Below are 12,622 nucleotides of genomic sequence, written 5' to 3' on the forward strand. Positions count from 1 at the left end.
TGACAAAAGGCATGGTGTCATGCCTTTCACACAATATTGTCATCATAAATGAAGGTCATCAAACTTCTAAAGGACAGATGATCTCTAATTTAGGAGAAAAACACCCACGAAGTTGTGGGGATTCTTCTGCAGATCCGATTGCTCACTACTTTCCCAGGCAAAATATCCACAAGTGCTGGTATGGCCATCTTTAGTTCACAAATTAGAGAGATATCACAGGCTTGGTTGTTAGCAGGTCTACTTATTGTTACCATAATATACTTATAAGACCCAGGTTCACAGTACTAGTATTGGTATGCTCATAGGAAATAACTCAAATCAGAGAAAACGGTAATTTAATATACTTCTCAATAGAAACACCATGGATTGTATGAAAATGTCTTTAAAATATAGAGAGCAGATAAAGCTGAAGAACAACGAAGAGAGAAGAGACAGAGAAGAGAAAGAGAAGAAGGGAAGGGGAAGTGAAGGGGAAGGGGAAGGAAAAACAAGAGGGAGAGGAGAGGAGAGGAGAGGAGAGGAGAGGAGAGGAGAGGAGAGGAGAGGAGAGGAGAGGAGAGGAGAGGAGAGGAGAGGAGAGGAGAGGAGAGGAGAGGAGAGGAGAGGAGAGGAGAGGAGAGGAGAGGAGAGGAGAGGAGAGGAGAGGAGAGGAGAGGAGAGGAGAGGAGAGGAGAGGAGAGGAGAGGAGAGGAGAGGAGAGGAGAGGAGAGGAGAGGAGAGGAGAGGAGAGGAGAGGAGAGGAGAGGAGAGGAGAGGAGAGGAGAGGAGAGGAGAGGAGAGGAGAGGAGAGGAGAGGAGAGGAGAGGAGAGGAGAGGAGAAAGAAATGGGAAAATGGAGAGAAAAAGAAAAAATTAAAGAAAACCAGTATTTCCTAAAGTGAGGTGCAATATTTAGTTTCCCTTTTAGAAATGCATTTATTTTCACAGGTACCTTTTAGGATCAATTTATTTTGTACTTTCAGTAAAGAACCAGAACTGGCCCAAAAGCCTTCCTGGTAACGTAAGTAGTTGTCCAGAGGAAAAGAAAATGTATATATGTATATTTCTATGTATTTACGTGCATGCACATATATACATACTGTGTGTATACATCTCCATCTATTATTATATTTACATTAAAATGTATTTATAAAGATGTATATAATAACATATTGTGTATGTATATAGCACAATATATTGTATATATATACATGCATGCACACACATATATGCATGCACCCTGCAGGAAAGCTTCAGCAAAAATTCTAAAAGCTTTTTCCTTCCACTACATTTGTAGTTCATCTTGCCATATATGCCACTGGTATATTTAAAAAGAAAAAGCATGTTAAATTAAAATAATTCTTGCAATATGTAAAGCAAAAAGAACGTGCATGCTTTGCTTGTTACAAGACTAGATTTGTGTTAGTTTGTTGTAAACTTATCACCACAGGAGCAATAACGTTCCATAAAACAGATTAGATTTCAAACTGAAGCCCGAAGGTATCCGCCACAGTGTACCACGTCACATCATCAAGGCTTATATCCATAAATGTGAGAACAAGAGCAGTTCTCTTGACTTCACCAATAGGCTCATTTGTCAGTTGCAACTGTTCAGGATCCTGTGATTAGATCTTTCATGGGTCTGGCAATAACTTCATGAGGAGAGTGAATTTTGACCCCCTGTGTGTGGCAATGGGAAGACAGTCACTGCCTGCATGTTTCAGAGGTTCATCTAACATGCTCGCAAATCCCCTGTATTGCCCAGTGACTGCATAAAGCTCATGTTATACAAAACTCATCCCATCATACTGCCCACCACTTAATAACAAGAGGACTATGAAATTCCACGTACAGGTAACATGGGGCAAAGGAAAGGTATGCAGGGTAGGAGAGAGGCAAGTCTCTTGCCCTACTGTGGTGACTAGAGCTATTTGCCTGTTGATACTCTCATTATCATACTCCCAGACTCAGACACCTCCTTCCCTGCCATCATGGGGACTTTTTTTCTTATTTTTAATTATAAGTCTACTGCTAATGAAACTCAGGAAACTAACTTATTGAATTAACTCATGAAAACTATCAATTAACAGGAGATGGTGATGAGCTTCTTGCAACTTTCTGATCCCCAAGCCTAATAATCAAAGAGCTAGGTAGCTTACTTTGACCCTTGCTGCCCTCATACTGCCAACAGCACTCCAAAAAAGTGACAACAAAGGATGAATATTTGTATCTCCTCTGAAAGTCCATTGAGCAGATGAAGAACTTCTTGCTTATAAAATAATTATTTGATATCATAAATTGTTTAAATAAACCAGCTGATAAATGAGATTCACTGCTGATATGCAAAGTAGTACAAGTTATTTGTGGATGAGAGGAAAGAAAAAAGTTTGTAACTTATTTTCTGAAGGCGAAAGTTAAAAAAAAAAGGCATAAATAAAAGGTGTAGAAATCTTTAAATCACACATTGCTTACCTGCTGTTGCTACCTGTTCCTACTTATTTTTGGTGGTTTTCTTACCATGTGAACAAGTCAGCTTAGACTTAAATTCCCTCAAAAGCCTTTAGTTACATTACTTATGCAATGTCATACATTACTTTTTAATACTTGCACCAAAGTATGGAGAAAATCAAAATGCCAGTTTGTGTACTGAAGAATGTAAATTCCTCAGCCTCTTTAAGTTGTGTATGTATTAACTTATTCAACTGCCTTCTAGTGTCACTTGTTTTTACCACGTACATTGTAGAGGAGACCAGAAACAGAGTGTCTTCAAAAACCCAACTCAAAGACAGCTGCTAACAGATATATGGTCATTGCCTGCCAGAATACCTGAAGAAAGCTAAAAATTCTTACTAATATTTACTAGTGGGTTTTATTATTTTTTAATAATTCTTAGCATTTTAAGTAGAAAAACAAAAGTTTCCCATGCTGCTCTCTAGGATTCTGTACAGATTCTCATTATGGAAAGTAAAGTATTATGAGTAGGACTTTAGAAATACGTAGTTGGCATCAGATCAGTATAAAAGCACTGCCCAGCTGTACCGTAGACTGTAAATTATAGTACAGAATAATGATAATTCTTTAAAAGATACAGATGGTGTATAAGTCTACTTGATCAGCACTAGGAATCTACTGGTTGCTTTCACAGTACGGTGAATAACAAAACTTTTCTTTAATAAAACTAGCAAGATGCCACACAAGGACAATTGAATTAGACTAGTAACAGTCCATCAAAAGAACAACAATAATTAGTTAGCAATGAAAAATGGCATGTATTAACAATAAAGGGGGGGGGGGGGGAGGGGAAGAGCTTTCAGGGAAATATTTCGTTTGGGTCAAAAAATGGCACCAATCAAGACTTCCGAATTAATTTACCTTACCTTTATTATAGTTCAATTCAAAGTAGTTTTATTGCAAAAATCACCAGGCAAGTTGCCGTAAAGAGAAGTGGTTCATCATGCTGAGCACATCTTTCTAAATGTCAAATGCTACATTTCAACAGGAAAATTTATTTGATTCCTAACTGGCCCTTTCATCTTTGATTTGGAAACCATGTAGTAAGTTTTAGATTCATCAAAGCTAATATCAGTCTAGTAATGAAAGGATGTTTTAAAATAAGTAGGCACTACTACATTTGTTCCAGCTCATGTCTGAGATTTCATTTCACTTAAATATTTGTCTAATTCAAATCACAAAATATAACAGCTTCTCTTTTAATTTAAGGAGAGTGGAATTCAGTATCAGGGGTACAAATGTTTCCAGGACGTGAAGAAGAAGAAGAAAAAGATTATTTTTTTCTTAATTTTCTCTCAAATACAATTTTATTTGGAGGAACTTGTTCCTGAATTCAGCTATTACATTGCTGGTTAATTTGCCTCCGATGTTCAACTAAAGCTAAAGGTACAGCCATTCTTCACTTTCCTCATATCAGAATTTGTGAGGAAAAAAATAAAAAGCTCGGCATCCCTATTAATAAATGATGACCACTGACACTGAAAATCTAAACAGTGCATCTGGAAAGAGGAAGTTTTAAGAATTTTCCTGTGGCCCACTAGATTTATCATCTCAAAAACCCTCTTAGCGTGCCATATGGAAAGTGCAAAGGAGGTGAGTAGGTTTTATTTAACAACTTCATATAGCTGTAACTCCACTGATTTCAATGGCTTTATTCCCACTTTTAGCCTTGGTACGAATAGCACCAACATTAGATCCTTATGCATTGCAGAGAAATAATGGGAGCAATTCAATTATAATTTAACTATTAACATGTAGATCAAATTTTGTTTTGACCAATTTCTCCTTATAAAAGTCATATGAAGTTATATATCATACTGTTTTAATCCTACTTATAAAAATGTGATTAAAATCTGTTCTAAAAGGTAAACTACAGAGAGGTGAGGGAAAAACATGCATTTTTTACTGTTGTAAAAACTGCAACTTAGAGTTCAGTTGCATTTAGTTAATAAGGCATGTAAGATGGGCCGGACAGGAACTTTGGAAGCAAAATGTGAATACTGCATTGGACTGAATGGAAGATGTGCATTGGCAGAATGAGGAAACGGTCTCATAATTAATAATTTTGTCTTTTTCATACTGTTTAGGGTGCCAAACGTAGAACAAACTACTTAGATGCACCCAGATAGTCTCAGATTTGGAAGAGCCTATGTCAACACAACACCCAGAGTGAATTTGAAGCTTTGCTAACAGCAATACTCTAGAATACAGTGCAATTCATATTAGTAGATTGTTTTTCAAGTAATTAGTATGGATTGCAGTTTTTGATGCAAAAATGAGAAAAAAGAAAAAAAAAATGTCATGAAGTGTATTGAAGGACTACTTCAAGTACACTTTATCCTGTCAGCTTAAAAAAAAAAAAAAAAAAAAAAAAAAAAAGAATATATTTCTTAGTCATAGAAAACATTTTTTCCCTTGTAAATGGAACTTAAATGAAACTAACATGATTGACAAGTACCTCACAAGCAAGCCTTGGCAACACTTAATGCAAGTCCATCTCTTCAGCGTTTTAAGCAAAATTCCTTCACAACTGTTTGTCTTTGCAATAACTCCTACAAAGCTCATTAGTGCCAGCCTTGGTTTATCCCCCATGTCATGCATTTATCCCTGGGATGCATTATCAACATGTGGCACATGTCCTTGACATGCACAGAAGAGTTGCACCCCAGGATAGCAGCATGCATGACAATAGTGTTGACTCTTACTCCTTTATGGTTGCTGGGATGTAACTGAGAAATCTAATAACTGTGACAGTAGGCCTTTAGGTTTTTCCTTGCCTTTCCAGACAGTGAAGCTGCACAGACACTAATGAAAGGTTAAATGAATAGGAATAGCTGACAAGAGGTACAATAAAGAAGGGACTTGGTAATCCACAGACACTGAGCAGAGATCCTTGGCTCAAGCAGAGAAAGGACAGCACATCGTCGAGTCACAATATTTAAAACAGCTTGCTATACACAGAGGCTTTTGTGTCTGGGTACATGTCTGGCTTTGGAAGAAAAAAAGATACTGAAAAGAAATTTCAGCATGGGGCACTTTGGCAAATGTCAGGTCACAATAAGGGAAAAATGTTTTTTGTTTGCTGTTACATCTTTGTATTCAACATTAAAAAGCATTGCCTAAAAGCACAAATCACAAGTTTCAAAATAATACGTATTTGACAAATATGATAAAGTTGCAACCCTAATTCAGTGTGATTCCAGCTGACAGCATGATGGCTGTTGTACATACCCTCAGTTTCGTTTACAGCTGATAACAGTTCATAATATGCTTTGCATACCATCTGAAACTTTCCCTGAAGCTGAAGAATTCTAACAGGCCTAGTTTCTTAAGTTTTATATGCTGCAGAACTGTGGACGTAACCAATTGTAATACACTGCAGGAACACAGCTGAACTTCCAGACAGTGCACCAGATCATGGTGACTTACAGAGTTTTTAGCTGTTAGCTTATGGAATTTTGATTTCCTTTTTGTTCATGTCTTACAAATCAGCATAATAGCCATTCTGTTTTTTTATAATTGCAAATAATCACAGTGTTCAACATGTTTTTAGAACCCCTCTACATCTTTGTAATTTTCTACAAAAATCTGATTTAAGTAAATAATAGAACATGATAGGTCCATGAAAAGAAAATTTTGAAAGAAACATAAAGAACTCCCCAAAGTAACAAATCAGAAACAAATCTGATTAAGTTATCTAAATTTGTGTTTTTCACATAAAGTATTCCAAGAGAGAAGTACGGACATAGCCTCTGCAGATGAAAAGAATCCTCCCTCAATAACTTTGATTTACCTGGAATAAGAAAAATAGTATTTGCATATGTATCTGGAGTATAAAATATACATATTTATAACATGTGGTGAGAGTACTGTGAAAAGATTCTAAAATGAAAGAACCTCTTTGAACAACCACATTAAATTACAGCAGAACTCCTGAGTGTACTAAGATTCTAATAATCAACAAATAAAGGCTTTTACTAGCAAGGCACATAATGAGAGCTACTGTGCAAGAGATAAAGGAGACAAATCTGGTAGTTTATCTCACTGGATTATATCATTTACTTAAATGGTAAATAAGTTTGTCCAAAGTAATGCTTATAAAAGCTGCCATATAACTATTAAGCAGCAATTATGATCAATGCAGTTTTAGAACAAATATGTCAGAATTTAGGTGGGATGAAACTGACACAGAATACAAGGTTCAAACAGATGCTTTTTATTAAGCCATGTTAAACGTTATTTCTCTAAATTAAGTACAAATTCCTGGCTAGATTAGGAAGTGATACACATTTCCAAGATGACAGATATACTCTATTTGTTTTATATTTTATGGGGAACTTTTTGTATTTCCAGATATGTGTAATTTTATTTTTCCCAACACATACTAATAGTTAGATTAAAACAAAGGCCATGCTAGCCTGCAGATCAAGAGTCAGGACTTTTTCATTAAAAAAATATACAGTGAAGAAAAGACTTGAAATTCTATTGATAGTGTCCAATATGCAAAAGGAGGAGGAACACTGCCAGAAACACCCATATTTAAGGGAAAAATATAAATTTTGTCTTCGTATAAAATCCAGCATTTTACATGGACTTCTTTTAATGCTATTAATTTGCTGACAGTAATTTTTTTCTTGAAATTGCCGACATCTGCAGTCAGCCTCAACATATATGTATATCCACTATAGAATAGTCACCTTGAAGACTAAATGCTACATCTTTGGCTCTGAAAAAAAGTTAGGAATCACTATGCCCTTATTCAGAATATTTTTCTGCCTTTTTTTTTTCCACCTTAGGCATATCTAATAAAATCATGAAGCTCCCTCTAGCTCTGCAGATGAGCTAAACTAACCAATGACCCTTTACAGTTCCTTCCCATTTTCAAAAGCAATACTAAAAAGGAGCAAGAGTATTATTTCCCTTACATAATAAGTGTTCTTTTCATTCAGCAGTTTTCAATTCTACAACTCGAAAGGACATGGATAATATGTGAGAACATCTGCTATGAAATACATAAAGTTAAATACTGCTTATTATTGTGGAGCATACTAAAGACCCTCTTAATCATTTCCAACTTACACTTTATTTACAAAATTCCAGTTTGAAATCTTACATTGTTTGACAAGCTAGCCATGTATGTATTTAAACACACACACACACGCCTACAGACACATACTCGAGTGCACCTCCACTGCACTTTTCAACTACTAAGTGCAAAATAATGTAAAGGAATGACAACTAATACTACAGTTCCATTTTAGAACACAGATTTCAAGTACAGAGTGTCTTAGTTCAAAACCAATTTGTTTGTATACACTGGTTTTCCAGAAAACCAGTAATGCCAGTGGTAATTTGCTGACTGTATTTTCACCTACCATAATATTTACACATACCATTTGTAATGGCTTTTATTGTTTAATCTCCACTGCATTTCAGTATTAGATACTATGGAATTACAGTTATTTAGCAGGCTATAAATAATGTAGTTGGCATGTGCAATTGATATTTAAAATGTCTTACGACAACTGTAAAAGCCTCATTACAGACTAGCAAATCATTTCTAACAAGCAAGTTCAACTGACAAATACCAAAGCAAACCTGCAGTCTACGCTGCAAGCATGTTTGTTTTATTTAAAGGATACACATTTAATGCAGCATGCAATGGACCATCCATACAGCCTATAAATAAGAAAGAAAGCAGACTTCAAAAGTAATATGGCTATTGTGAAGTTTTCTAAAATAAAACTAGGAAAAACAAAAAAGGAAAACTCAGTTAACAGAAAGAATAGCTTACTTTCCCCTCCCCCCTTTATGAGCTAGTGTCCAATTTCTTCTTTTCTGAACAGCTGTATTATCCAACTTAAGTTGCTCTGCTAATTTCAGTCCCACAAGGACTAACTTGGAAGGCAAAAAAGTACTAGAAAAGATCAATTTGCTGGGAAAGATCAAATGAGAAAACTGTGGGGACAGCACCAGGTCAGAGTGTGAAGAACTAAGCAGACCTGTTCTTCATTAACTTAAGCTCTCTTGGGACGTCACACACTACCTGTCCATGGGTTTATTGAACTGCCTAACCCTCGTCTCTGTACCATTCTTCTGGGCCCAAGTGAATCATATCCTGCTGCTGACAAGTTAGCAGGGGACTGCGGCTGCAACATGAAAGTACTTTTCTTTCTTGTCTAAATCAGGCAGATTTTTGAAAAGACGACACAGCACTGACTCGTGACATGGCAAGATGAAATGAGAGGTCTGGGCTGGTCTTCGAGCTGTGCAGATAAAAGTAATCAAATGACACTCCTGGAATGCAAATTGGCATTCTTGACTGCAGCAATTGCACAACCATGAAACATCTCTGACAGCAAGCAAGATTAGGACAAAATGTTATGTAAAGCACTGAACTCAAAAACTCACTAGAAAATTCAAACTGTAACACTTACATTTTAATATAGCAACCGTCATCTCTGCTTTTGTCTGTTCCTTTACTTTGTTTAATGTAATCACATGTCTGTCTTTCACAGATACCTCAATAACAAAAATACAGTGTTCTTAAAAATAGGAACCTGCAGAGTTTGCTCCCCTAAAATGTCAGTGTTGCATTTTCACAAAATAATGTACCAAGGCAAGGTTCTCCTATTATGTATATAAGATGTGTGTGCTTAAGGGACACTTTCACACTCCCAAGTTTTACAAGGAGTTTCAAAATTTGCTTGTAACAAATTAGCGTGCAATTTACATTTAGATTTTCCTGCATCTGAATCAGGCAACGACAGATCATTTGAAATATTTAATTACATAAATACATGAATTTTAAAATTCTTGTGCTTTAGGAATTTAAGGCAGAACACACATACGGCTAGATGGTTCATTAATAATGGGCAGCTTAAAATGAAACTGCAGTGTATCAGACAGCTCATATGCCCCATTAAATTTCAGATTAAAAATTCCTGTCGTTTTTAAGGGCAAGGAACGTTCCACATACTTTTACAGGAACTTGGTATTCTTGTGCAGATCTGCTAACCAGGCTTATCAAATGGTACTGTCTGACATGAACTCAGTAACTGCACTGCAAGTATTTGTACTCCGAATATATGACAAAAAATGCTACCCCATTTTAAAATTCCTGTCCACGGAGGTGGGCTTTAATACAGATACGAAATGGAAGATAACGAGAAATGAAAGTCTGCTTCCACTTAAAAATATTTCAGCAACAGCTATGCATGGCTTACATACAGGTTGAGAAAAGAAATATGTAATATTCTGCTCTGACTTCTTATTTAAAAATTGCTTCAAACCATTGTTACTGTCAGCCAGACACACACACAAAAAGACACTCATTGCCACTTTAATCCTGGGTACACCAGATTATTACATGATGTCTTTTGTGCATCAATTTTACAACAGCTTGACTCTAGGGTAAATGGGAACCATCATAAATCGCATGCTGCTTTCAAAACCACTTTAATTTCTGTCAGCGTTACTGTAACCACAGTCCTAGGCACATGCTGCTCTTTCCCCCTCCCTTTTTTTTTTCCTTTTTTTTTTTTTTTTTTTTTTTTATTGTTGCCTACATTTGACAGTTGCATCTCCTACACTCCAATTGTGGCTTTGATCACTGAAACAAGACATGTCATGTAAGGGAGAGAAGGGAAAAACACAAACCCTCCATCTCAAGCTCTCCCTTCACTCACACAGAGAGATACACTGTACCTATAGTCCGAGTGCCATGTGTATACATGCATCTATGTGTGTAAACACACACATATATGTACGTGTAGGCATGTGTGCGCGCGCCAGCATATGTATATGCAAGGCACACCAGACAAACATACACCAACCCTGGGGTGAGGTGGCAAAAGCTGATGGAAAGCAAGGAAGTAATCAAGCTGCATCTGAAAATACACTACTTCGGTGAGTATGGGTTGAGCGCTGCTCATCACCGACTGAGGTCGGTCCACTCACTAAGGCGAGCAGTGAGCATTACGCGTGTACGAGCAGTCACGGCTCTTTGGACATGTTTGTTCTTCGCAGCTGTTTAACCTATCTTCACATCAAAGCCCGGACAAGAGGACTTCAGCCAAACGAGGTCCTTGGTCGTTTCGATTTTTTATTATTATTATTATTATTATTTTTAATTAAGAGGCGGTGGAAACCCAAACCGTGCGTTGCAAAAAGCCTGCTGTAAAAAGAGATGTGCGATTGCACAGCACATGAAACACGCGGCAAGAACTTGCTCAAAGTTGGCTTTTGGGGCTCCCCCCTCCCTCCTACAGCCAGCGCATCCACACAGCTCTACCAGTCCTGTTAACAATCGCTGATTGGAGAGGTGCAAACTGCAAGCACATGCACAACAAAAAGAAAAGAGTTACGGAGGGAAGGTGGATTTACACTTCTGTCTCCCTGCCTCAGGCGCTGTTTCACACGCGAACACACAGCTCCTTCCCCCACTCGCAGAGGTTACCTTCACGTTGTGTGCAAACCTTACTCGTTTCCGAGCAGGAGGTGGTGTCCAAAAAAGATCAGACCACCGTATGTCCAATTCGACCCCACTCCACCTTCGCTCTCCCTCCCTCCATAGACACACACTTTAAAAAAAAAAAAAAAAAAGAAAGAAAAAAAAACACACACACTATCCCCTCGTCTTTAGTGGAGAGAAGGAGGCGGTAAAAAAGCATGTGGCCATCCCGTTTCAACCCCCAAACTCACTGAAAGTTTAGCACAGCCTCTTAGTCATTTTTTCCCCCAATCCAAGCAGCACGAGGCTGATTTATTTATTTATTGCCCCCCTCCTTCGCCTGCCCAGCTGCTTGTTTATTTGAAGGCTGAAACACACCGGATAGCGAGCAGGGCTGCTTGTGTTGCTGCACGATTTATTAATCAAATCAAACCGAAGTAAAGGCTAGAATGAAAACGAAAGGCTGCTGGAAACTTCTTACCATCTCTGCATGCTGGTTGTCAAGTGCACCCCCTGTCTCTCGATCTCCTCTCAGCGGCAGTGCCTGCACCCTTCCTGCTGCCTCTGGGCTCTCAGCGCCTCTCTCTCTTTGCCCTCTCTCCGTCTCTCCTTCCTCCCCTTCGTCCTCCCCACTTTCCTCTCTCTTTCTCGCCCTCACAGCTTCAGGTGGTTTGAACTAAAAAACACAGCGAGAATTCAAAAACAAAAAAACGATAGTTTGTTGTTTGTTTGTTTGTTTGTTTCCCCCCCCCCAAAAAAAAAAAAAAAAAAAAAGCACAGCAGCAGCAGTAGCTAGAGCCTCTCCTCTCGCCTCTCCCTCTCTCCCTCTGACTCTTCCAAAACTTCAGCCCCCAAAGTTCAGCCCGAGCAGCGGAGGGAAAGGAAGGGAAAACAGCTTTCAGCGGAGCGCTGGAAGTGATGGGAGGAGGGACCCAGGTTGGGGTCAGAGCCTCCACAGGTTGGTCTGGTGGTGCGGGGCCGTTCGGCTGGGGCAGGGGAAGGGGAGGCGGCTGGGGGGGGGAAAGGGGGGGCCGAGGGGGCCCCGCGGTGCCCGGGGGCTCCGGGCACGGCTCGCTGAGGCCCCGTCCCCCCGCCCCGAGGCTCGCCCTGCCGGGGCCGAGCTGTCAGAGCCGCCCGGCGCCCGCCGACACCTCGGAGGCCAGCGCGGGGCCGGGGCGCCCCTCTCCTCGCACGCTTCCCCCTGCCTCGCCGGCCGGCCCCGGCGGGGAGAAGGCGGCGAGGAGGAGGAGGAGGAGGAGGAAGGTGGTGGAGGGCGGAGAGGGACGCGGCGGGGAAGAGAGCCGCGGGGAGAGCGTTAGCAGGGAGGCGGAAAGTTAGGCAAGGCGCAAAGTTTTCTCTCTCGCCCGGCCGCTTTCAGCGCTCCCCACCCATTGCTCCATCAGCTCCCGGGGCTCGGCGCTGGCGGCGGCGGCGGCGGCTGCAGCACAGCGCGGTGCGGGGATCTGAGGGATAAAAAAATTGTGAAAGGAAGGGTGGCTTTTTTTTTTTTTTTTTTTTTTTTTTTTCGGTTCTGTAAGCGCGCGCGTGTGTGTGCGTGTGTGTGTGTGTGCCGGGAGGAGGGGAGGAGGGAGGAGGAGGTGAGCCGTCACGGTTGTGTCCGCTCGCAGGGAACAGACCCAGAAGTCACATCAGTGCCTCTGCCCCTGCCTGCGCCGCGCC

General features: G+C 39.8%; 1 protein-coding gene across 7 annotated transcripts in view; it reads right to left on the bottom strand.

Annotated features, from left to right (window-relative positions):
- The window catches only part of BNC2 (basonuclin zinc finger protein 2), a 381,816-nt gene extending 369,344 nt beyond the window's left edge, over nucleotides 1–12,472 (bottom strand). For 4 of the 7 annotated variants that reach the window (XM_038171277.2, XM_038171274.2, XM_038171271.2 and 1 more), the window contains exons 1-2: nucleotides 12,331–12,472; nucleotides 11,424–11,618 (exon numbers count right to left, since the gene is read on the bottom strand). In XM_038171277.2, the coding sequence (XP_038027205.1) occupies nucleotides 11,424–11,618; nucleotides 12,331–12,342 (207 nt within the window). In that variant the 5' untranslated portion in view covers nucleotides 12,343–12,472. Of the gene's footprint in view, nucleotides 1–10,948; nucleotides 11,177–11,423; nucleotides 11,619–12,330 lie in introns of those variants that run through there. The other 3 variants (XM_072031493.1, XM_038171275.2, XM_038171273.2) reach the window with 2 other exon arrangements.
- Between the last annotated feature and the right edge of the window lie 150 nt (nucleotides 12,473–12,622).

The sequence above is a fragment of the Anas platyrhynchos genome, chromosome Z (genome assembly GCF_047663525.1).
Source record: "Anas platyrhynchos isolate ZD024472 breed Pekin duck chromosome Z, IASCAAS_PekinDuck_T2T, whole genome shotgun sequence".
Classification (NCBI taxonomy): Eukaryota; Metazoa; Chordata; class Aves; order Anseriformes; family Anatidae; genus Anas; species Anas platyrhynchos.